The 24,589-nt window shown below is 58.3% G+C and overlaps 1 protein-coding gene across 5 annotated transcripts in view; it reads left to right on the top strand.

The window, feature by feature from the left end:
* Nucleotides 1–24,589, top strand: part of LOC117641490 (heterogeneous nuclear ribonucleoprotein L) — an 81,447-nt gene that overhangs the window by 54,626 nt on the left and 2,232 nt on the right. For 2 of the 5 annotated variants that reach the window (XM_034378861.1, XM_034378857.1), the window contains 8 exons: nt 9,132–9,195; nt 17,523–17,609; nt 20,260–20,488; nt 21,117–21,354; nt 21,444–21,719; nt 21,795–21,906; nt 22,002–22,109; nt 22,234–24,225. In XM_034378861.1, the coding sequence (XP_034234752.1) occupies nt 9,132–9,195; nt 17,523–17,609; nt 20,260–20,488; nt 21,117–21,354; nt 21,444–21,719; nt 21,795–21,906; nt 22,002–22,109; nt 22,234–22,370 (1,251 nt within the window). In that variant the 3' untranslated portion in view covers nt 22,371–24,225. Of the gene's footprint in view, nt 1–9,131; nt 9,196–17,522; nt 17,610–20,259; nt 20,489–21,116; nt 21,355–21,443; nt 21,720–21,794; nt 21,907–22,001; nt 22,110–22,233; nt 24,226–24,589 lie in introns of those variants that run through there. The other 3 variants (XM_034378858.1, XM_034378862.1, XM_034378860.1) reach the window with 3 other exon arrangements.

Genomic DNA, 24,589 nt, shown 5'->3' with positions numbered 1-24,589 from the left:
GCTGGTCCTGCGAGCCCTGCCGCCTCCCGCCCGCCTGGCCGTGTCATTTTGCGGCCGGGTCCGGCTGGAGGATGCCGTACGGTGCTTTCTTGGTCGCTCTGTCTCTGTCGCACTCGCGGGGCGTCCCGGCCCGTCCCGGAGACGGAGCGACGAGGGCACTGTGGGGAATGAAGCTGCCGCCGGCTCTCCGCTCGCTGAGTTGGCGTTCGTCCGTCAGGGGCTCGGCTCGGCCGGGCTCGGCCGTCCGCTGGCTTGGCTCGGATTATGGAAATCCTCCTGGGTGTGCAGGCTTCTGTTCGCTGCGTGCACGCCTCCGTCCCGACTCCGGACGTTCCGCGCCGGTCTAATTTTTTCCCCCTTCTCTCTTTTTTTTACCTTTTGTTATAAATTTTTTTTTTTTTGAAATGGGAATTTCTCGTTTTTGTGCGGGGGCTGCTTGGAATTCATCCCGAGTCGGGTGGTTGGTCGGGGCTGGCGAAGGTGGACGTCTTAAGTGGGCGCGTCGCCGCGTCGCCCGGCCGGCGCTGTGGTTGCAGGGAGCCTGGTCCCCCGGGAGGCGCTGCCCCGGGGACGGACTGCCCGACCGCCGGCCGGCCCGCCGCGTTGAGGGGCTTCTTCTTTTCGGGCCGCCCTCGCCGAGTCCTGGCGGCCGAGGCCCGGGCCGGTCTGGCTGGCTAGAGGATTAAAAGGGGTTATCGCGGTTGCCTCCGTCCGGCCAGGCCGGAGGGCCAGGCGGGCTGCCTTCTTGCCGCCCGACCGCGTTGCATTGCATTCCCCTAACTTTTTCCATCCTTGTCCTCTTTAAGGGGCAGGTAGGAGGGAGGCCTTTTTTTTCTTCTTAATTTAATTTCTTTTTTTTTCTTTCTTGCCGTGCTCCACTTGAATTCGCCATTCAGGAAGAAAATGTGGATTGTGAGGAAAAGGTCTGCGGACAGGGTGGGGGTAGGGGGAGGGGTATTGATCGGTGGTTTAAGTGATGGGCGGTAGTCTTGGGTGGGCAGGGCGCGGCGCGGCACGGAGAGGGGCTTGACTCTTTCGCCGCCCGGCCCGGCCCGGCCCGCCCGCTTGGCCCGGTGCTCGGGGAGGCGGCCCGCCCTCGAGAGGAGAGTCACCGTCGTCGTTGCGATCGGGAAAAAATGGCGGCGGCTGCGGCGGACCGGCGGCTCTGGCGGCGTGTTTTTGGCGGTGTGATGCGGGCGATTTGTACCGCGGGCCGTACAGCGTGTTGTACACGGCGGAGGACGCGGACAGATTTACGGCGCGGCTGTCTCTGTCGCTCTGGGGGTGGGGGGTGGGGGGGATCAGTCATGCCTGTGTATGCCAGATAGATGCGCGCGGCCACTCGGGCCAGCCGCCGGCGGGGTTGAGCGGGGCGCGGCGGGGCGGGGCCACAAAGGCGTGGTGGCGGCGGTGGATGAAGGGCTGCCCCGCCCCGCCCCGCTGTATACGTATCGCACCGGCCACGCCGCCGCCCCGCGGCACCACCTCATCCTCTCCACCTGTGTGTGCGTGTGTGTGGTCGCCGCGCCGCTCGAGTGGCGTCGCCGCCCAGCCCCGCACCGCCCCCGCCCCGCCGCGTGGACCTCTGAGTGACTGACCCGCGCAACGGCGGCCGACGCCGTGGTCCTGGCGGCAGTGCGGTGGCGGCGCGGTCGCGCCCCGTCGTCCTCTACTCGCTGATACGGCGGCCGTTGTTCGCCCCGTTGTCTGCCAGGAAATGAGGATTTATAGGGGTGCCGACGGGGCGGGTGGAGGCCCGGGGCCGTCGGGGCCGCTGCCCCCTCGGCCGTACTCGCGCGCTCCGCACACCTGCCGGGGGGTGGCCCGCTCTCGCGCTCCCCGCCCGGCTCCCGAAGGAACAAGTGTCAAAGGGGAAAAAAGGCGAAACGGGAAAGGCGGGCGGCTAACGAGGCCGTCTCGTTTCCTAATTTGAAGTAATGATTCGGCGGAGCAACTAGCCGTGGGGCGCGGCGGCGCGGCCTCTAGCGGTGTCGCTGGCGTTTGACGCGCGAGCCCGAGGGGGGGGGGAGAAGAATGGCCAGGGGGCGCTGGGATGGCCGGCTGGCTGCTGGCCTGGTGGTGCGCGAGGCGCGAGGCGGCCGGTGCACCTGCTTTTGCGTCCGCTTATAGCGGTGGTGATTCATCGGGGTGCATTCCGTGCACGAGTTACGTAACGCCGCGCGCAATTAACGCCCCGCGCCGTCACGACCGTCGTGACGACCAACGTGACGACCGTCGTGACGACTCTCGTGACGACCGCATAAATTGGCACGCATGGGCGGCGCACTGTGGGTCAGAATCGGAAAAACCTTTGCAATATGACGATTCGTCAAGTTCTGAATTGTGGAAAAATAGATCGTAGGTGTGAAAGAGGAATGTCAACGCTGCTAAAAGGCGGAAAAACTTCGTCTCTATCCCCCACCTGGTCGCCAGGCTCGACGTTTTTGTCGCCACCGTTTGGAAGCAGGCGCGCGACCCAGCGCGGAGCGGAGAAAATGTACCTTCTTTCAGCGTCGTTCTAACGGGACGCTACTTCGTTTGAAGATTGTACAAGCACGGTTTCCCGTAGTTTGAGACCTCGTCTTTCCATTGGTACCAAAATTTTTCAGGTAGCGTTTATAGTTTTGCCGCTAGAGCCAAAACCAAGTGACCATGCACATTTGTCCATTTTTTTACACATTTCTCTTACAAAACAGGCTGCCAAACTTTGCCAACCTCTTGCAACCTCCTGATTCTTATCGCGATGTGAAGCTTAAAGTGTCCTCTTTCGAATGCAGCAAGCGGAATTTGCGCCAATTTGCGCCGAGAGGCCCAAAAGGCGCGATATTCGTAAACATTTAGTGTGATGCGTGCTATGCGTCCGTTCGTCTGTTCGTTCGTTTTGGGACTTCCCGTGGTCCGATCTGCACCAAATTTGGTATGCAGCCTCCTTGGGTGACCCTTAGAGCCGCCCCGTGGCAGCGAATCCGATCCGAGCCCCGGGGTTGGTGCAGCAGGTGCATCATGGTCTACATAGGGTCGAAGAGGATTTACGCCCGATTTAGGCACAGTATGCAGCGAGAATGGCATGTAGGGGTATTTTTGGAATCGGGGCGACCAGAAAAAGCCAACGGTGCTAGTTTCGAGCAAATCGGAGAGGTTTGGACCCGGGTTCAAATCCCGGTGGGGGGACCATTTTTTTAAAATCAATCTTTGCATTCTTTAATATGTTTTTGGGGTTGCTAATGACGAAAATAACATTCATTTAGACCCAGACCCAGGTTCAAAACCCGTAACAGTTAAACATAGGCGTAATTCGAAAATTTTTAAATGTACGGGACAAGCTAAAGTTGCCGATGTGTATCGCCACTTTTCATGCTGTTCTGCTACGCCAATGAGTCAAGGGTACGCCACTGACTCAAAATAACGCCAGAAATGGTTTCAGCGCACCTGGAAACACTTCGGCAAGTAAACAATCGGAAAGATTTCTGAAAATTTGTGTTTCATGGCTACGCCACTGGGTCTAGGGTACGCCACTGACTCAAATTGACGCCAGAAATGGATTCAGCGCACCTCAAAACCCCCCTCACAGAAATTTCACATCGATAACTCAAATCGTTTCCATGGTAGACATTTTGCAAAGGTTTTTCTGATTCTGACCCATAGTGCGGCGGCGGGCGGCGACGTACGGTCCCGGTGATTTGGCGGCACGGCCTCCCGCCGCCTGCCGCTCGCGCCAAGCTGACTCCGAGGTCGCTCCGTCTCTCTCGCGCCCTGGGCCCGCCGTACGGGTGCGAGAGAGAGAGAGAGAGAGACGACGGCGACGTGCAGAGTCGGTCAAGCTATGCCGCCGGGCTGCAGCTGGGTGGATCGCTTTCTGCAGCAAGGGCGTTCGGCTGGGAGTGGGAGTGAAGGCGGCAGGGGCGCGGGCGGGAAGGGGGACGGGTGGGGAATTTAAATATTGGCGCGCTGTATCTGGTGCCGCGGCGCGTCCCTGCTTGAGTTTATGATAAGACGTGCCCCCGGGGCCCTCGCCTCTCTCTACGACGCCCCCTCATAAGCTCCGGGGGCTGGGCTGGGCCGGGTCGCTCCGGGCGGCCCGGCACGTCGACCCTCTTTTCCGGGGCTGTTTGCTGTTTGTCTGAGACGCGCGCGTAAAGTTTGGCGGGGGGAATCGGAGGCGAGAATCGGTGCACCGGTGCTGCGTGCTGCTTCCCCCATTCGCTGCGCTTCGAGTTACCCCCGTCGTCCCGAGTCGCAGCGAACGCCGCCGTGTTTGAGTTTTTGTTTTTGTTGGCGGCCCGTCGTCCCTTCGCCGAACGGAGTCCCGGTCGCTGCGCTGCGCTGTCGGTCCGAGGAGTGCAGCGGCGTGGCCGTGCCTCGGTGCCCCAGGCCTCGGCCTCGGCTCGCTCTGGGGGTAATTAGCTAGTCTTTGTATCGGCCGCGGTCTTTGTCTTGTCGCCCCAGTTGACGATCGTCTCTCTTCCTCCGTTGGTGTGCCCGGCTGCCTGGCCGAGATCAAAGCCCCGGCCTAATTGCCTGCCTTTAGTTTTCGCCGGCCTCGCCAATGCCTCGCCGGCCTGGCCCTTCCGAGGTGGGGCGCAATTATCGCAGTGGCGAGGCCTGGCCGGCCTCGCCCAAGAACTACTATCGCCCTGCAGTTGGCCTCGCCGCTGGCTCGGCTTCCCGGATTGCCAATCTGGAGCCCAGCACCACGGCCTCCTGCTCCACGGCCTCCACCACCACAGCGCAGTGCTGCGCCGGGCTACTTTTCACGTCAAACTCCCGTTTTGGTCGTGTTTTCCCCTTTTTGGGGGAACGTGACTGTAAATGCTGTTACAGTGACGCGAGGGGGTTGTGGCGCCGAGGCGCGCCGAGGGCGGGGCCTTCCCTCCGGGACTGGTGGCCAGAGGGGGAGGGGGGGGGGGCATGGGATGAGAGGGAGCGGAAAAAAAATAAAAGTTGCGGCAGTGGAACATTGGGGGTGGGGGATCAAATTCCGGAAAGATCCGGTCTGCGGGTCCGAGACGCGTTCTCCGCTATGGCGCGACGTGTGGACTCGGCGCTGGCATTGTGAGTGCGTGCGTGTGTGTGTGAGAGAGTGTGTGAGTGTGCGTGAGTCCCGGCCTGCAGGAGGGTGGCTGCGTGCCAGGTGTGGGTCCCGGGCAGCGCGGCGACGTCTGCAGGCGGGGGGCTGGGCCGTCCGAGCTAGGTGCCGTGGTTTGTCTCTGTCTCTCTCGCACCCGCCACGGGGTGCCCCCCGCGAGCGAGAGGGAGAGAGAAGGGAACCTGCCGCTCGGAATCGGCCCGTTGGCCGAGGGGCGTGAATTGGGGAGACGGCCGCGACGGGCAGGAGGCCGTCGTCGGCGCGGCGCGTTCGGTGCGGCCGCCGTGCCGCCGTGCTGTGACTTTGTCGTGTCGCCGTGGCGTGCGCGCCGCCGCGACGCCCGCCTGACATGCCGGTGACGCCGACGACGCGATTATGACGAGACCCGCCCCGTCTTTGTGGTCTGTCTGTCTGTCTGTCTGTCTGTCTGTACGTCTGTCTGCCTGCCTGGCGGGCTGTCTGTCTGTCCGCCTGTCTGTCTGCCTGTCTGCCTGCCTGGCGGGCTGTCCGCCTGTCTGTCTGTCTGTCTGTTTCGCCGAGGTGGATGGAAGTTCTGAGATGGCTCTGGCCTGCCGTGCCTGGCCGTACCGCGGACGGCGCCGCGGGTTGTGGTCTCTGTGCGGTAATGGGCGCCGGTGGTTGATTTCTCAGGGGTGGTCCGTGTCCGGCCGGCTTTGCCTGCGTGGTTTGGACGGGCCGCCGCGCGGCACTGTCGTCGCTGCCGCTGCTGCCGCAAGGCGGTGGACGGGCGGCCGAGAGGGTCTGGCCAGGCCACTGTTAATTGGGACTGCCTGCTCTATTCTGAGAGCGGCGTCGCATTGTCATGGGCTTGGTGCCTGGCGGGGCCTGGCGGGGCCTGGCGGGGCCGCGGGGCCTTCCTGGCGGCTCGGTGCACCGGCGCTGCGCACTCGACGCGCCCCGTCGCCTTTCATTACTTTCATTCGTCGCATCAAAGTTTTGAAAGGTGGTCTGGCTGGGCGCCATTGTGGTAGTTCTCGCCCCCCTCTCTCCGCCGCGGCGCCCGCGGGGCCCGGCGTCCCGGCGGCACTAGGCTGTTCGACGACCGCGACGCACTCAGGGCGCCCGACGCGACGGGCCGCTCTAAAGTGAATGTGTGAATGTGAACCTGAATCGGGATTTGAATGCGAGGCCGGCGTGTTTTGCTTTCCCGGCCAAACGCCGCGGAGAGTGGATGGCGCCCGTTTTTCATTGGGAGCGAGAGGGGGGGGGGGGCGAGTGTGTGAGAGAGACGGCCGCAGCGCGTCTTCATTCTCGTCTTTGTTTCTCCCTTCTCTCTCCCTCGCGCTTTTCGCGCGTGTATGCTCGCGTCCCTTCGATCGAGTCTGCGTTGCTCTCTCTCCCTCCCTCTTTTTTATTTGATCGTCGTTCTCAGTCGCCGTCGCTAATTTAAGTAGAGTGGGGCGTTGAACTCTGCTTGGCGGGGCCGCGGCTTGAAGGCGGCGGGGCGCGGCGGGGCCGGCCGCTCCGCGGAAGGAATGTGTCACCTGCCGACAGTGTGTGAGTCGGTGTCGCTCCAGCGGCGCTCCAGTGCACGAGCGGCTGGAGCTGGAACTGAACCGCCTGCAGGAAATAAAACGACCAAGTTCCGGCCTTGTGATGTGGCGCCTGGGAGTGGAAAAGTTTCTCCCTTTTTTTTTTCGGGGATCCCTCTCGCCGCCGCTAGCTCGCGCTAGCTTTGCTGATGGTAGTGCCATTTCGATAAATCGCTGCGATGGAGCGAGAGGATGTCTTGTCCGGAGTTTCACCTGTCCGCCCGAGTTTCTTGCCGCGGTGAGGCTGCGCGGCAATGCCGCGTCGGAATTGCCCGGGGCGGAGCGGAGCGCGGCAAATTGGATGTCGTTCCGAAACGCCGATGTTGTCAGCCAGTCGATCCGTTGATCGAACGCCGCAGCGCGGAGTCGACGCACGATGTGTGCCGACTGTAGCGGAACAGGCGCTGCTTCCTCATTCAGTCTCTCTTTGTTTAATTTCATGATTTTGTCCAACTAGTATTTATTTTTGGGGTGGCGGGGCGGGGCGGGCCGCGGCGGGCGACTGGAACGGGTTGGGCGCGCTGACGTACTTGTCGACCCGCTGCAGGCTGTCTGCGCGTCACGGCCCGGCGGTGTGACGGGCCGTGCCGGGCCGTGCGTGCCGCCTCGCCCAAATTGACTGCCGTGACGGCCTGGGACGCGACGCGGTGCGACGCGCGCGTGTGCGGTCTGCAATCTGAATCCGAATGTGTTGTTGTTGGCGGCCGTGCGGTCGGTGCAATCCGAACCCGAATGTGTCGGCGCGGCTGTTAAACTGGGAGCGCGGGGGGCTGCTGCTGTCGTTTGCCGGATGTGTGGGGGAAGGGGTTGGAGGGGCTCGGAAAATGCAATCGGTTTCCGAAGCAACTTCCAGCCTGGACGTGTGATGGCCGTGGGCCGGCGCGGCGCGGCTCTGTGAGGCCGCCGCAGGCCGCGTGGCCGCGTGGCCGTGTCAGCACCAATACTTGTTTTGTCCGAGTGTGTGTGCGCTGCAGCGCTGCACTTCGAGTTCCAGGTGACGAGGGGCACTGCAAAGTGGCCGACCTGCAACTCGTGCGACTGGCCGCGACTCTGTTTGCCTTGTCCCTGAGTGTCCCCCCCGCCGGCCCCGCCGGCCCGGTGGTGAAGAGCTGTCCTGATTCATATGGACGTGTACGTTTGTGTGCCGGTCTGTCTGTCTGTCCCCCCTCCTTTCGGATTATTGGATTCTCGCGAGGAGTGATCGTAAATTTGTCATCCGGGCGCGCTGTTCGCTCGGGATTGCGCGTGAGTGTGTGTATATGTGTCCGTGTGTGTGTGTGCACTGGGATTGCTTTCCCCAGTGCCGTGCGAAGCTCTGTCGCGCTGCCGCGCTGGAGCCATAGAAAGATGAAATAAGGAGCCACTTGTCACGACGCCACCACCACAACGCGAATCTGAATCTGAATGAGTCGCACACCTGACATAGCACTCCACCAACGACTCGCGCCGGCAGGGGGCGCCACAGTGTGAATAACATCCCACAACACGCTCGGGCTGCACGGCCTGCACGCCCGAAACCACCACACTTGTCGAATGGGTTCGAGTGGGGGGCGGTGTGTGTTTTTCTTTCATGTCTGGACTGCTGGCCGGCTTGTGCGTCGCCCGGAGGGGAGGGGGGGGCGGTTTTGTTCATCTCATGGCGACTTGCTGCCGGGTCGATGTGTGACTGGGGGTGCGAGAGAGAGGGAGGGAGAGGAGAGGGCGCGAAATGGCGCGGCTGGCGTCTCCAGCTGCCGAGGGAAGCATCGACGAGGCGAGGGGAGGGGGGTTAGCGCCCAGTGGAGGCCACTCGGCTCGGATGTGGACTACAGTGCAGGTTGCCCATCTATCACTAAGAGCTGCACGCCCACCCCCTCGGGGGCCACGACTCCGCGCGCAACACGGCCGCCACCTGTGGCCAGGGGCCGCTGGGGGCAGGGGTTGAAGCGAGCCCTTCGTTTGGAAACGGACGCGGTCATCGGTCGAGAGGCGAGGGGCGATTTGGCTCCCCCTTTTTTTGCCGGCCCTCCTCGCAGAGGGATGGCGGAGCCTGCGAGGGTGGAGGGTGTCATGGCAGTGGAGTAGTAGTGGCACTGCGCTGGCAGTTTAAAGCGACATGGCCTGAGTAAATAAGCCCCTCCACTGGGGGATGCCAGGGGCCCGGGGCGCAGCACAGCACAGCGCACTATAGTGCCGCCGGAAGCTCGCGCCGTTGTGTATAGCTCATTTGCGTCGGCGATTGCCTCCGAGTTAGTGGCCTTTTGATGTGAGCTCGCGTGAGCCGGTGTGCGTTCGTGCGTGAGAGAGTGAGTGAGTGAGTGTGTGGGTGAAAGGGCGGTAGAACGAGACAGAGGTCGATTGGCGTCCGCACTGCCTCATGCGTGTAGCAATTTGTCTACTGTTACATTGTTGATTGTTTTCGGCGCCCAGTTAGCTAGGCAACTCGCCATACAGTGCCACTCCACAGACATTGACACTGCCAACACGTTCATGGCCACTTTTCTCTTTTGCAGCCCACCAAGCTGAACGTGTACAAAAATGACAGTGAGAGTTGGGACTACACAGCACCGCCAATGGGTGAGTCACAGAGCATCAAGGTTTTTTAACAGAAACATGGAACGCTTTACTCTGCCAGATGAAAACTTGTCTTTGGAATGGAGAACCCATAATGGACTTTATCCCTGTCCGCATATACTGCAAAACAAGAACAATAACAAGAACTCGCTTCCTAGCTGGAGCTTTCTCTATAAACAAAGTCTCTATGTTCATATAAGACCTCAAATTCACAAAGAAAGAGTTCACAGTTTAAAATATAACGCCAAATAGAGAATTCACAGAAACCGCTGGCATCACCATCTCTGAAACCTTGTTCACTTAAATAGTTTCCTTGGCTAGTCAGTCTAGAGATTCAATGAATTGATGCAGTCCGTATGCAGACGGGATGTTTTTGTCTGGTAATTGTGTATGCGAGTGTTCGTGCTTCTGTAAGTATACGTAGGACCCGCACAGCGGTCACTTAGTGGTTTGGAGGTTTTGGGTAGTTTGTAGTGAGGGTGTCGTAGCTCTTGTAGTGTGCCCTCGAGTGTCGGTCGCCGTCGAAGATCCCTCCAAGATTTGTTTCTCTTCATTCCCGCAGCAATCTTGTTTGCAATAGTGGTCGAAGAGGGAAGTCCAAACTGGATTCTTCGATGGGCGCGTGATAGCGGCCGCTTGGGTCCCTCTTTGCCGCCAAGTTTGATTAGTTTGTCGGGTCGCTTTCGGCTCAATCAACATTTGCTGCCTGCCGGGCTGGCGGAATCTCATTGGCGGCCCTGAAATAGCTGCGAGGGGGTCGCGCGTCGCTAGGACGGGACAACGGATGCAGCAGGTGTCCTGCTTGGTCCTTGGGCTCACGAGGCTAGAGGCAAGGAAGGCGGGGCCCTGGCGGGGCCTTGGCACTCGAGGGGCGGACTCGAGTTGGACTCCATTACGGCGGGGTTTGAGTCGGCGCCGGGGATTCGCGGGGATGAGGGATGCTCTCTGGAAAGTGGACCGAAGCACCTGCTTTGTAATGCGGGGGAAAATAATGGCCCCGTCGGATTGCTTTGACTGTTCGACGAGAGCCTGTTATTTGCGTTCGTATTGCGGGGGAGCGGTCTCTTTGAATGGAGTGGGCGGGCGGCGGAGGAGTGGAAGCGGTTGTGCAAGCTGGGGGGGGTTTTGGCCTGCCGGGATTTCTTTGCCATCCCTCCCTGCCCCGCGGGCGGAAACCGTTGGGTCGGGTTTAGGCGAGGGGGTAAACACTTCAAGAAATCGTGTACAGACTACTCGGTATTACGCTGTATTACGGGTGTATTACACGTGTATTACGGCCCTAAAATGCCCAAATTTGGCACATTTGACCCAAAAATGGTATTACGATCACGTGTATTACGCGTAATACACGGTTTTTGTGTACAGGGTATTACGGGAGTGGTTACCCCCTCGGGTTTAGGGTTGCCACCACCACCACCAGCCCGTAGGCCGACACGGTAACCCTATAGCGCGGGCTCCCCCCAATCCACCTTGGTTCCGGTACATTTGGCGTGAGTGGCGACCTTATTTCACGGACCTGGCCGCCCGGCTGGTGCGGGGCTGGTGCGGGGCGCCGAGGCCGATCCGTGATGAATCGTGGCCGTCGACTCTGGTTAGCCGACTGACTCGGCGGCCGTCGCGACCGCCTTGCCCGCGGTCGGAGGGCGCAGGGCGACGCCGTGGAGTGGAGTCGCGCTGCCCCCTGCCCCCCGGCCTGGCCCTCGAGCCCCGGGTAGTCCCTGGTAGTCCCGGGCTGTGAGGCTGCTCCGCCAAAGTGCTGCGACAGGTGGCGGCAGCGCGGATATCGCGCCGATTGCAGGCGCGGCCGGTAACCCTCCTCCTTCCCCTTCCCCCGGGTCCGAAAACTTTGATAATTAATTCCGATGAGTAATTGGTGTTTGAAAAGCTCGCGCGTCGCCGGAAAGCGGCAGGCAGGCAGTGGTACTATCGCGTCGTCGGCGTCGTCCTCTCCGGCGGGAGGACCGCGGACGCCGCATCGCGCACAGCTTTGCGAAGAAACGCCGCGGCCGCCGCGGCTTTTTCGGTTTCCGTCTCTCTCCCTCCCCCTCTCTGGCCGGCGCGCCGCCGCCGCCTTTGCGCGTTGTGCCCTGAGATATGCGATGGGCCGATGGCGAGGCGCGCAACGTGTTTATACTTAAATGTCGGTCGCACGGTCGGTCGCGCGCCTCGCCTCGCACTCGCGGCAATAAAATGCGGCGGCGTCCGAAACGCCCTGCTCGCCGCGCCGGCCCGGCCTCGGGGGACGCGTGTGAAACGGCGCCTCGCCGCGCCGGCCAAATGGGACGTTAATGTGCGCGGCCCGAACGCGAAATGAGAAATTTACGCGGCGCTATTACAAGCGCGGCCAGTGTGTTTAGATAGGGGCCGCTAATGAGTCATGGAGGCGGCCGGGGCTGTTTCTCTCTCTCTCTCTCTCTCTCTCTCTCTCTCTCTCTCTCTCTCTCTCTCTCTCTCTCTCTCTCTCTCTCTCTCTCTCTCTATCCTCTCTCTCTCTCTCTCTCTCTCTCTCTCTCTCTCTCTCTCTCTCTCTCTCTCTGTCGCACGCCCTGCGGGCCGGCTCTCGAGTGCGACGGAGAGAGAGAAGGCGGTGCGTCGCAAGCGCGCGCCGTTCGGGATCTGGGGGCGGGGCGGGGCGATAAGAAGGGGTGCGACTGTGTGAAGCGGGCCCGGGTCGGCCCGGCCGCGCTGTGCGCTGTGCGGCGCTGTGCGCCCCGTCTGTGTGCGCGTGCCAAGACGGGGAGGATGCAGGAAGCAAGATTTGGCGGGGGGACGGGGATGGTATCGCTTTAGCAGTGGCGCGGAGGCGCCGCCCCGCCGGGGTAATTGTGCGGCGTTGAAGTGTGTAATGATTCGGCCGAATTACCCTGCGGCCGGGGGGCCGCGCACATTCCGCGCCGTCTCTTTCTCTCTCTCGCACTCTTGGGGCGGCCTGCGCGAGTGCGAGAGAGACGGAGTGCGGGGCCCGCCGCCGCCACACGGCGCGGGACACACACACACCCCGCTGTGGAGCGGTGAGATTATTTTCCTCATTTTCTTTCGATTTTATGATTTTTTTTCTTCTTTTTGCTCCGTCCAATTGCGCTCGCTTCGCCGGGTTTGTCATTATATATATTTTTTTCTTAGTCCGGTTTATTTTTGGTGCGCGTCTTTTCATTTGGGCAGCAGCGGGCGGGCCGCCTTTGTCAGGTGGGCGACGCGATGCAGAGCGCGGCGGCGCGGCACCACTCGGTGATGAAATGCACGGCGCCTCAATCTCGCTGCTGCTCGTCGTGTTCGTCGTCGTCGAGGCTGGATGAGCGGGCCGACACGTGTAAGGGGTCGCGGTGCTCCCCGGGGGCCGTGCCGCCCCGCCGTCCTGGCGCCTCGCAGCGCGACAGGCCGAGCCGGCCCTTCCGTCGTCGGCCTGTCTCTGTCGCGCCCGAACGTTTGCCCCTCGAGTGCGAGAAAGACGAACTTTCCGCTCGTCGGATGAGAGTGCAGACGAGCGTGGTCTTTGGGCGCGTCGACGGCGGCGTTCGTCGCGATCCTGGCCGCCTGGCTTTCGTCGCACGGTGGGCCAGAAGACCGGCACAGGCGGCCAAAACTCTGGACGCGTTTTGAGCTCCTGACTCGCTGAAACAGGACTCGAACCAGTCATGTGACCGCGCCAATGAATGGATTCCTCGTGCGGAGAGCAATCCATTGGTGGGGTCACACGTTCGGTTCGAGTTCCATTTAGCGACTGGGAGCTCAAAACGCATCCGGGATTTTGGCCGGCTCCACCGGTCTTCTGGCGCACTGTGCGCCGGCCGGGCAGTCGAGTCGCTGGAGCGAGCGTCATGGATTGGTTTATGGGGGGCTCTCGCCCCACGAGGGGGGAGGGGGACGAGTTCGGTTCGCACCGAACTTTTCTTTGGCGATCCCTCGAGGGAATCCGGCCGTCCGGACCGGCCGTTCGGGGAGTGGCCGCGCCGTCCCCGTCCGGGGAGGGCTGGGGTGGTGGGGACGGGGGCGACAGGGGCACCCGTCTGTCCACTCGGTCATTTGTTTAGTAACGATCTCTGAGCGTGGCCAGGCCAGGCCCGGCCCTGGCGTGGCCCGACGTGGCAACGGGGCGGTCTCCTCCCCGGGGTCCTTTGCTACTGCACCGCCCGGTCGCTCTCTCTCATTCTCTTTTTGCTGCCTTTTTGCGCGCAGCAACTCTCCTGCCACGTTCGTGTCGTGTTTATTTAATTAGCAAATGTATCCATCTCGTTGTTTTTCATGCCGCGCCCCGTTCGGCCTGACTTATGGCCGGGCCCCGGCCGTGCGTCTCGCTTCGGGCCGCCGTGCCGCGCCGTGCCGCGCTGGAGATGGTGGCCACCCCCACCCCTCACCCCTTTGATTAATGCCGGGCTCGTGTCGTCTGCTAACGCGTCGTCTGCTTGGCGCCGCACGGCCGCCGCAACACGTCGTGTTGTGGGTCTCGGTGTCGATGGCGGCGCGGCGGCGTGCGGGATTTGCAAATTGCAGACGTGTTTGGCGGCCTGGTCTTGCGGTCGGGGGGTGGGGGCGGGGCTTGGCGGCGACAGTGGCGCTGCTGGTGCCTCCTCTGCCCGTCCCGCGCGGCCGGCGGCCACCGCGAGGCCGTATACACGGGGTTGCTTCTTGCTCCTTTGTTGCCCCCTGCCCCGCCCTGCCGCCTCCGTGCAGTAATTGCATTTTAAATATGTAGCAGAGGCAGCTGGCCAAGGTGAGGCGCTGCTTGGCGCTGCCTGGCGCCTTGGCGTTGGCGCGCTCTTTGATTCGTTGCGGGGCGCCGGGAACTGGGGCGCCTCGCCTTTCGCAGGTCGGTCGAGGTCGCCGTCGAGGTGGTGGTCGGTCCTGGTGCCGTCGCCGCCGCCGCCGTGGACGCCCGTCTTCCGGCCGATATTCGTCGGAATAACTAATGACGTCCCGGATGGCCCCCGGCCCGCGCCGCCCCCTCGGCCCGGATGCAGGATTAGCCCGGCCGGGGATTGGGCTGGGCGGGGGCCTCGACCGCCTCGACGGGGTCCCGGCCGGCCTGTCCGTCCGTCGCCAGCGCGCCCGCGCGCCGGCTCTAGAGATCTCCAGGGCCTCGGTACCTTTTAGCCTTCATTAAGGAAGAATGCGGCGAATTTGGCGTTGCTGCCGGCCTGGGCCGCGCCGGGGCCGTGCCGGTAATAGAGGCATCCGCGGGGCCGGGCCGTCGCCCCTGAAGGTGATGAATGACGGCGTCCTGGAGTCGCTCCGCGCGCCGCTGGGCCGCGCACTGATTCCACAGACTCGTTTTGGTCGCCGTCTCTCTCGCACTCGTGGGGCGTCCCGTGTCGGTGCGAGAGAGACGGAGCCGCGAGGACGACTCTCGGAATGCGGCCGGGAGGCGCGGGGCGTCGCGGAATTGGTTTTTGGATTAATTAAGAGCCCGGCTTTATTTCTTGGGGGGGGGGGGGGGGGCGAGCGCGTTGCAGATCTGGATGGCGGGTGGGGGTGGATTAGCGTAAAGGCCAGTTGACTTATATTGCTTATGTCCAATGCGTTTGTTTTGTAGTGCGTAGTGTGGCCGCCTCTTCATGGCGTCTGTGGAGCGTTCCGACGGCCCGACGTGGATTCTTGCATCTTTCTCTTCCCTGCGAGACTGAACTGCGTCCTCCCTCACTCCAGTGGCCCTGCTGGCTGGCTGGCTGGTCCTGCCACTTGGCATGCGCCCTTTCTGTCCCCCCCCCCCTTTCCCCCGGGCCGGGGACGGATGTATTGCACGAGATTGGAAAGGGATGCGTTGCCTGGCGTTGCCTGGCGGTGCCTCGGGTTGCATGGAGATTTGCGAGATAAGGGCGTCTCTTTCTTTTTTCCTTATTTCCCTTTTTCTGGTTTTTTATTACGTGGAGTGGAGAGCAGCGCATCATTTAGTCAACCCACCTTCTTGTCCCTCTACATCCCTCCCTCTCTTTCTCCTTCTCTCTCTCTCTCTCTCTCTCTCTCTCTCTCTCTCTCTCTCTCTCTCTCTCTCTCTCTCTCTCTCTCTCTCTCTCGCTCCCGCGACGTCGTCCTCTGTGTCTATAGTGCGCAGGTTTGAGTCGGCCTTGACAGGTGTATCGCGTATACCGCCTGTTTGTGCTGTATTTCTTTCTTTCCCTCTCTCTCTCTCTCTCTCTCTCTCTCGGTCGCTTATTCTTTCTTTACATTCGTGCGCAGGGCTTCCTTGAGAGGAGCGGTTTCTGTTTGCACAGGCTAGCCGTTTGAGTGGGGGCAATATCGCCGCGAGGGCGCTTCCATAAATGACGACGGTATCATGAAAACGCCAGTGTACCGTGCGGCGAACCTTCGCACGCGGGTGCCTGTTTGTAGACTCGGGGCGTGGAGGAGCGTTGTACTCGTGGCGTCAGCGCCTCACGCTCCCCGACCAGAGAAATGAGCGTTTGTTGCAGTGGTCTCCCTCCCCCACTCACTCGACCAGGTATTTACCTGTGTCGACTCGGGCCATCGACGTCCAAAATGAGTCGCGAAGCTGACGAGATGTTGAGGAAATGGGGTTTGGCGGTCTTCCAGGCCCGCGAGCCGCGAGGTGGTCGCTGTCGTCCCACTTTCGTCCCCCTCCCCCCCCCCTTTCCACCTTGGCGCCTTCCTTTGCGAGCGGTGGCCACCGCGCTCGGCTTCGGCTGCAGACGTTTCGCCGTCGAGTATTTTGCCGTCGTGTTCGCCGCGTTGGACAAGGCGCGGCGTCTTCTAGCTGCAGCTGCCCGGGTTTGGGCGGACGGACGGACGGACAGACAGACAGACAGACGGATACTCTCGTCGAGTCGAGGGGACGCCTCGGCAGCCCCTCTGCCGCCCCTTCGCGCTGCCGCCGTGCCGCGGTGCTTGTGGTGCGTCAAGGAGGGAGCCCCTTGAGGTAGGCAACACTTTGCGCTCCATGCACCGGTGCCGGCGCGGTGCCTACCTCGCAGGCGCTCGCCTCCAGCCTCCAGTCACTCCAGGCGACGCCGCGCTGCCACCCCTCCCCCTCCCCCTCTCGTGGAGCGCGGCACGGCACGGCGTGGATGTTCTGGCCGTCGTGTCGCCGCTTCGCTGTCTCGCTCGGTCTCGCTGGCGTTTATTCCTTTGGTTTTCGTAATCCGGCCCGACGGCTTCCTTGTCCGTCAACAGCCCCCCCGCCTGCTGCTGAATTGGAACCGCGCTCTGTCGCTCCCTCTCTCTCTCTTTCGCCCCGTGGGTGCGAGAGAGACAGCGACTCGCAACAAGTCTTGCCGGTCGGTCTGCTAGTGCGGGAGGCACCGGAAGGCACTGTGGCTGGGGGTTGGTTCCTGGCGATGAATATGCAGCGCTGCAGCGCGTCGGCAGCGCCGGCGTGACTAGCCATAAGCAGCGCGCCGCCCCGCCGGCCACCCCGCGCGTTTTATTTTTTTATTTTTTTCGTTTTTGTTGTTGTCTTGCGCCTGTCTCCCTCTTCTTCCTCTTGCTCCTCCTCTTCTTCCTCTTGCTCCTCTTCCTCTTCCTCTTCCTCTTGCTCCTCCTCTTCCCTTTTTCTCCTTCCTCTTCCTTTTTCTTTCTTCCCCTTTTCCTCTTCCTCTTGCTCTCTTTCCCCTTCCTTCCCTTCCCCTTCCCCTTTCTTTCCTCTTCTTCCTCTTCTTTCTCTTCTTTCTCTTCTTCTTTCTCCTCTTCTTCCCCTTCTTCTTCCTCGTGTTGCGTCCTCTGCCGCACTTCTGTTGGCGCGGCCGGCGGCTGGGCGCGGCGGGGCGGGGCGGCGGAATGCGGATGACGACGAAGTGGGTGACGGAACGGAATTGCGATTGTCCGTTTGACCACTGTGTGGCACTCTGTGGCGGGCCGCCCTGCCGCGGGACGTATTTTTGGGGTCGCTGCGGCGTGCCACGCCGTGCCGTGCCCCGGCCACCCACGCCCCGCCGATTCGGAATCTGCTGTCGTCGCTCGCATTTTGATCGCTGTCCTCCGCCTGCCTCCCGTCATTCCTCACTTTCGATTGTTCTTTTGTGGGTTTTTATTTATCGCTCGGAAATTGTTTTCTCTCCGCCGTCATCGCGTAGGTCGGGCCGTGCCGCCGTGCCCTGGGGGCGGCGTTGGTTTGCCTCGCCCTTCCGCGGCCCGGATGGCCCGAATCCTAGTCATCGCTGTCGGTTGCGGCTGGCTTGCTGCTGCTGCGACCGCGTCTCTCCACCTGTAATTGCAACCGAGTCAATGTTTGCCGAGCTGGTGGTCCCCCTTATTTTTATTTCTTTTTTACTTCCCCTCCGCCGTGCGCCAATCATTGTGTTGTCGCGCGGGGAGTGGCGGCGGGCGTGCTTTTGTGGGCGGGACTCTGACTGACTGTGTCTCTCTCCTCTCTGTTGCAGGCAAGCAGGAGTCGGGGTCGGGCCGATCGCAGCCGCTGCTAGCCGCGCCGAGATATGGCGCGGGCCCACAGCCCTACGGAGAGTCACGTGAGTTCTTTTCCTCGGGAATCATTTATCTTAATTTTTTAATATAGCATCTTTTAATCCTTCGGTCCGGCCGGCGGAAGTTGATTTGGTTCCGGCCGTGGCCCTGGCGGTCCTGCTGGCCCTGGTGAGAGTGGCGGGGGGCGGGTCGTCTTCATTAAGCGGGTCTTTTTGAAATTGTGATGAGGGCTGCGCGCTGTGAGTTTGGCGGCCGATGGCCGGCGGGCCGGCGCCACTGATTGCAGCCGATTGTGCCCGCGCGGCCCGGTCCGGCCCGGTCCCACTACACAGTGTAGTGGTCGGCCTCGCGCCGCGCGTTGCACTTCGTTTCCCCGTCCCTTTGTTTTCCTTGGTTCGGCCCCACGCTTTCCGCTGCGCCTGCACACTGATTATTATTCCGAGAGTCGCTCCGTCTCTCTGGCACCTTTGCGCCTCGCCCGTGTGGGTGCGAGAGAGACGGAGCGACGGAAACGGCCCTCGGAATCGGCTAGTCTACTGCCGCACTGCCGCGCGATGAGACTCAAACTTGAGCCGCTTATCCTTTGTCGGGGCGCGGCTCGGCGCGGCTCGGCGGGGCTCGGCGGGGCGCGGCCTTTATCTGCTCATTGCAGACCGAGTTTGCCCCCTTTGTCTTGCCGATTGTCAATTGGAGGGATGGAAAAAGGGAAGGGGGGGGAGTTTGCCAGTGTTTCCGATTGGGAAGTAAGTACAGCCAGCCTTTGCCGCCGCGCTGCTCTCGGGCCCGACTTTCTTTACCTTTTGTTTTATGTATTTTTAATTCCCGGTTTTTTCTTGTTTTTTTTTACGACTGGGTTGGTCTGCTTTGCGCGAGGTCGTCCATGCGACTTGCAGTGTGCGTTGTTGCCGCTGTTGCGGCGAATTATGTCACTGTAGGTAGACTGTCCGCCCAGCGAGTGTCTTCCGCCTCCCTCCTGGCGCCTCGTAGGGGTGCGAGAGAGACAGCCCGTCGGAGCCGCCAGCGTTGAGGGTCTCCTCGGGGGGGACGAGAGAGACAAACCAAGCCGCCAGCGTGGAGGGCCTCCTCGGGGTTGCTCGCGTGGTTTTGACGAGCTCCTGTCGAGGAGTTTGCCGGGGATTTGGGCCGACCGGGTAGCGCGGGTGGAGGCGGGGCGGGGGCGCGTTTGAACGGCTGGGGGCTGTGTGAACGCAACCAGCCGTGAGTGCGTGCGGCCCTGCCGCGCCCCGCCCCGCCCCGCCCCGCCCGGCCCGGGCTGCGTCGTATGGCTTCGCCAGTTTCGCCAGCTCCGCCTTCGCTGATGTGGGCAACTGGGTCACTTTGGGCGGGCGGGCTTCTGGAAGCGCGGCGCCGCGCGGCGCGGAGCAGAGATTGCTCATTAGACCGGCCCCTTCAGTCGTTTCCCCGGTGTCCGTTTCGTTTGTCCAAAATAAGAAAGAAATTGCCCTCTTGTTTGAGCAAAACTTTTTGAAAGGCAGTCTTCGTGGACGTCGCCTCCTCCTCGCCTTTGTGATATTGCATTAAGGGGCCAGCGAAAGATGATTTCTCTTTTTTTCTCTCTCTCTCTCCCTTGGCCTCACCTTCACCTGCGCTATTTCTGCCCGGTGCCGTGCCGGCCGAGCCGGCCGTGGCGTCGGCCCGTCGGGGCGGCGCACCATTGTCTCACTGAGGCTGCCTGCTCTCCCCTCTCTCCGCCCTTAGCGCCCCCTGCTGGCGCCCGCGTCTTTTGTCTAGCTAGGGCACCGCGTCACCTGTCCGATCGCCCGCCTGCCCCCGCCTGCCCCCCGCAGCACCGGCGGCGCCCTCGAGAGGAACGGTCGTGTTGTAACAATTTTTAAAAGGAAAAGAAAATGAGAAAGGAAGAAGGGGGGGCGAAAAAGTGCGCCGGAGGAGAAATTTATGGCGCGTGGATATGCCGTTGTGGGTTTCGGTGGCCACGGGGTTGTTTGTGGGCGGGGCGAGGTGGGGGCTTCGGGGCCGGCCGGGGTCGTTATGCGGCGCGCACTACTTCTACGGCTTGGAAATAGCAGGCGGGGTGAGCGGGGGGAGGGGCGTTTTGATGTCTCGGGAACGCCCCCTCGCCCTCTGGCCCGCGCTGTGCTGCTGTGCTGTGTCGCGGGACCGCGGAGCGGAGCGAGCGACCTGCCGGCCGACCTGCCGCCGACCCCGACCGGGGAAGCACCTGAATGGCGCCTTGCCTTGGCGTCCCCCCTTGCCCGTTTTGAGGCAGCCGGCCGGGCGCGCTGCCGCCCACTCCGCCACTCGCCACGCGCTGTCAAGTGGAGGCGCTCGCTGGCGCCTCGGCCTCGGCCCGCGTGTGGGTGCGGCGCGGCGCGGGGATCGTCGGGATAATTAGTCAAGGCGCGGGCCCATCCATCGTGGCGGCCCCGCCCCGCCCCGCCCGGCCGGTGATGAATCGTGAAGCGGGAAAGGCAAACTCGTTAAACGCGGTGTCGCGGCGCACGCGGGAACGCGAGGCCGCTCGGGCCGCTCGGGCGACGCGGCGACGGACGCGATGAAAAGAGGACGATTGACTGGGGGCGGGGTGGGTCGCTAACTGTGACGGATGCGTGCGTGTGTTTCTTTCCCCTTCTGCAAATTGTGTTTGTTTGCTTGTCATTTTTGCGTTTGTTTGTCTATGGTTTTTTTCACACCGGTGCTCTCTCTGTGTGGCAGGTGGTTCTGGCGGTGGCGGCGGCGGCGGTGGCGGCGCCCCCGCCAACAACATGAGGGGCGGCGCCGGCCCCTTCAACCAGGGCGGCGGTGGCGGCGGCGGCGGCATGGCTGACCGCTTTGACGACGGCGGCTTCCAGAACGGCCCGGGTCACATGGGCGGCGGCGGCGGTGGCGGCGGAGGCTTCGGCGGAGACCCGTACGGGGACAGATTCCCCCCCAACATGGACAGGTAAATTGGTCTCTCTAGTCGGCTCGTTGGTGTCGTTGGGATCGGGTTTAGTGTGCACATTTTCCCTCCCCTCCCTTACCTTAGACCTTGCACAGTCCCAATGCACCCATTAGAGAAAAAGCTGAATCATTTTAGATATTTTTTTAATTATTATTTTCTTTACTTTTGCTAAATGTTAGTGTTGCTCTTTTTAATTGGCTTGCCTGATGTTGTCTTCCCCTGTTGTCGCTTCAACAGGTGGTTACTTAATTGGGCTTTGTAACTGTGGAATCATCAGTTTAACGCTGTCTTTGCTTCTGGGTTGGTGCTTATTAAATCCTTCCTTTCTTGGATCTAACTGGACTATTTTCCTGATATGGGCTATTTAATATGTCATGATACCTTTCCTTTATCCTCCTTTCTTTGTCACTTGTGAACAGCTATAACAGTTGATCATGGGTTATTAGAACTTTGCAGAATTCTAACATATCTTTTACTTTGCATTTTTCCTAAGCCAAGTTCAATTTTTTTTCCCCCTTCATTCATAAAAATCTAACTGTCTGTGTATGCTTTTGTTTTGTATGCTTGTTCAGTTTGTGTGCTTGTTACCAATGCTACGCTTTTTCTTTCTTTTTTTTAACTATTCAAGGAATGAAAAGCCACGTTTTCCAACTGATGGTGGTTCGCGCAGGTTTGGCGGTCGAGATTCCCTCTACCCCGCACGGGGCCCTGGTGGTCCAGGAGGAAACACCATGGCCGGGGGACTCATGCCCCCATCGTCTTCCCCACAACACTCATCAGTCCTCATGGCCTACAACCTGCCCATGACCAAAATAAACTGCGACAAACTCTTTAATCTTCTTTGTCTCTATGGAAATGTATCAAAAGTAAGTACTAAAAATTTTTAGCTATTTTTTCTGTTATAATTGTTGTTATTTTCGGACTGGTAAAATAATCGAATAATAATCTTGCTCAGGTGAAATTCCTTAAGACAAAGGAAGGATGTGCCATGGTCATGATGGGGGATGCCTTAGCAGTTGAGCGCACCATCACTAACCTAAATGGCACTCCACTTAAAGAAGGAGGAAAATTAGAGTTGGGCTACTCAAAGCAGGCCTTCTTAGCAGATGTACCAAACCCTTACAATCTGCAAGATAACAGCCCATCTTTCAAAGACTTCTCAGGATCCAAAAACAACAGATTCATGAATCCTGCAATGGCCAGCAAAAATCGCATTCAGACTCCATCTAGAGTAAGTACAATATCTGTCTGTCTGTAAATTAAAAGTGAAGGTAGATATTTATCTATCTTTATATGTTGCTTGTAGATTCTTCATTTCTTCAATACTCCTCCAAATGCAACAGAAGACCAATTCTTCCAAGTGTTTGAGGACTGCGGTGTAACTCGACCCAAAAGCATCAAAATCTTCCAAGGAAAATGTAAGTTGTCAAGGAAGTCCACTCTGCTTTTAGATATTTTTTTAAATGTGCCTGTACATGTACTCATCCATGTTATTCTATTTTATTTGCATTAGCTGAGAGGAGCTCTGCAGGACTCTTGGAATTTGACGACATTAAAGATGCTGTTGACGTTTTAATGAACTGCAACCACCACCCAATTGACAACCCTGGTAAGGATGAAAGTGAGAATTCCTTTTTACCTCTTTTGCTTTTATTCTTTATTGAAATTTAATATAAGATGAACATTATGAGAGAGTGATTGAGGCCAAAATGTCATGCGGTGCTGTTTGCATAACTATGTTTCAGGCGGCAAGTTCCCCTACAATATGAAGTTGTGCTTCTCATCGGCGCGGTCCATGCGTGAGCCCAGAGAAAGAGACGGCCGGGATGGGCGGGACGGCCGGGACGGGCGAGATGGGCGCGACGGCAAGGATGACGACTAGTCAGCAAGCCCACTAGCATTAAAGTAAGCAGGAAACAGACTCGCTCGCTAACTAATTTATCTCACTTTGATGATCGGACTGGGAAATGAATTTGCATTAGCTTGCTCTTTGTTGGGGGACCAAAAGAGGGGGGAAATGAGGAAGGAATTGATGTATGTTGTGCAGCACTCGAGAACATTTTAGGTACTAGTGATGATAGAGAGAGTGAGTGTGTGTGTGCGTGTGTGTGTGCGTGTGCGCGTGCGAGAGCCAGTTGAATGGAATGGGAGTGTGTGAAAGTTTGAGTGCAGGCAAAGTAGATGGGATTGAGCAGGTTTTGGCCAGTGAATAAATTTTCAAGTGTGTTTAGCTGTTTGACTTCATTATGTGCATTTTGGAAAGCTGATTGTTCTAATTTATTTAATGACAAGTTTTGTAAGTGTGGTAGACTAGATTAGTTCTACCATGCCTGGTCTCTAGGTTGTGAGAAGTTAGGTGTCCAATCTTCATTTTATACTGACAAAAGCCAAGGAGGACTCCTTACTTGTTCTGTTTCTCATTTAAACTTTTGATAATTCAATTATCTTTTTGTGTTAGTTGTTTTCTTTTTCTGTAGTCATGGCCAAGCCAATAATTTAATTATTATTGCACAAATATCTCATCATGTAAGTCCAATTCCTCCAGGAACTTTTTCTTTTCTTTTTTTTTAATTTTTATTGACACAAGTCATATTTTGTGGTAGGTATCATTATCACTTCATACTCCTTTTTTTTAATTTTTTAAAAAAATTATTACTTGTTTTGTCTCTGGAGAAATTTTTAACCTTTAAGTTATTTAGACAAAGTGCCTGTGGCACATGTGTAGTTTTATCTTTGATCATATTTAGTGCTGTGTGCTGTGTATGTGAAGCCTTGAGGCAAGCCCTGATTTGTTTTGGATTCCATTACTGTGCTAGTTGTTAGTTTCTTTTTCCCATTATTATTTGCGCCCATTCATTGCTCTTGAGCAGCCTGCAAAATTATTGCAGTCGTTTCTTAGGGTATTAAATACTATCTGCATCGTAAGTGCACAAAGTGATACTGTACATTTTCCATCGACTTTGACTTGTCATGTGATGAGGGAAAGTTGAACATGAATGGTAAGGAATGCTAATAAGCCTTAAATCATGATCTTAGATAATGAAAGAATGACTGTGACAAGAACACCCTACCATTTGCTCTAATGCCTTCCACTTATTGTCCCACTAAGTTATATACCCAAAACATAATTTAATCTTCTATATCATTGTTGAAAAGATGATGATCATTTATTTTTCATAAAGTAATTCAGAATGAAAGTCGCTAATTATTAACTGGAAGCACTATGTTTCGAGCAATGGTTGTTCGAATCGGAAATTGATCCAATCTCTTGTCAATTAATGATTGGCCCACATGCGGACAAGGCTGTCCTATAGGCATATTTCTTTAAAAATTAAGTTTTGTAACATATCGAGTATGTGCTTGTATGTCGAAATGATATCTATGAATACTATGTCCAATAGTATTGGTATTTGTTAAACTTTTGGCTCTCAGCATTCTGGTGCTGGTGTTGTCAATTGTATGAATAAGCAGTTAGAAGCCAGCCAGCAGCGTGGTGTTATGGGTTCCATGTCACTGGACCAAAGTAGCATGCTGCCTGCTGCCTTGTTAAAGAAAAAAAATGTCAATTCGAACGGGCCAAATTAGTAGGTTAAGTCTCGGGGAAACATCCCGACCCATACACCTCTTCTGTACCTGAATGGTGTGTACGAACTGTCTGAACCAACCTTCCATTGTAACCAGGGCAAGTTGCTCCATACTTGAAATATGTCCAAAAAAATAAATGCTATTATTAAAGATCTAATTTCAATGTGTATAACCCTGTCCTAGCAAACATGGACATTAAAAGTAACAACAGCACACTATTGGTCATTTAGCAACATGTTGTTTGTTTTAACACTTACCTGGATTACTTATTGTTTTAATACTGATAAATCTTACCCTGGCATTACACTAATACTGTGTGCAACATACAGGCAGGACAGTTCCAACACCTTTATTTAGTAACTTAAGAACCTAGGCATGTGCCTTGATATGCAATAACATTATTTGCCACTGTCATCGCTTTCTTATTGTTTTCATGTTTTAGACAGTCCACTTACAGCAGTGTTTATCTTGCCAAGGTCACTTCAGCTTTAAAACTTTGAGTGATTTCAGGCTGAT

Source organism: Thrips palmi, unplaced genomic scaffold (genome assembly GCF_012932325.1).
Source record: "Thrips palmi isolate BJ-2018 unplaced genomic scaffold, TpBJ-2018v1 HiC_scaffold_15, whole genome shotgun sequence".
In the NCBI taxonomy this organism is placed as follows: Eukaryota; Metazoa; Arthropoda; class Insecta; order Thysanoptera; family Thripidae; genus Thrips; species Thrips palmi.
The sequence above is the reverse complement of the archived record's forward strand: the minus strand, read 5'-3'. Positions and strand labels throughout refer to the sequence as shown.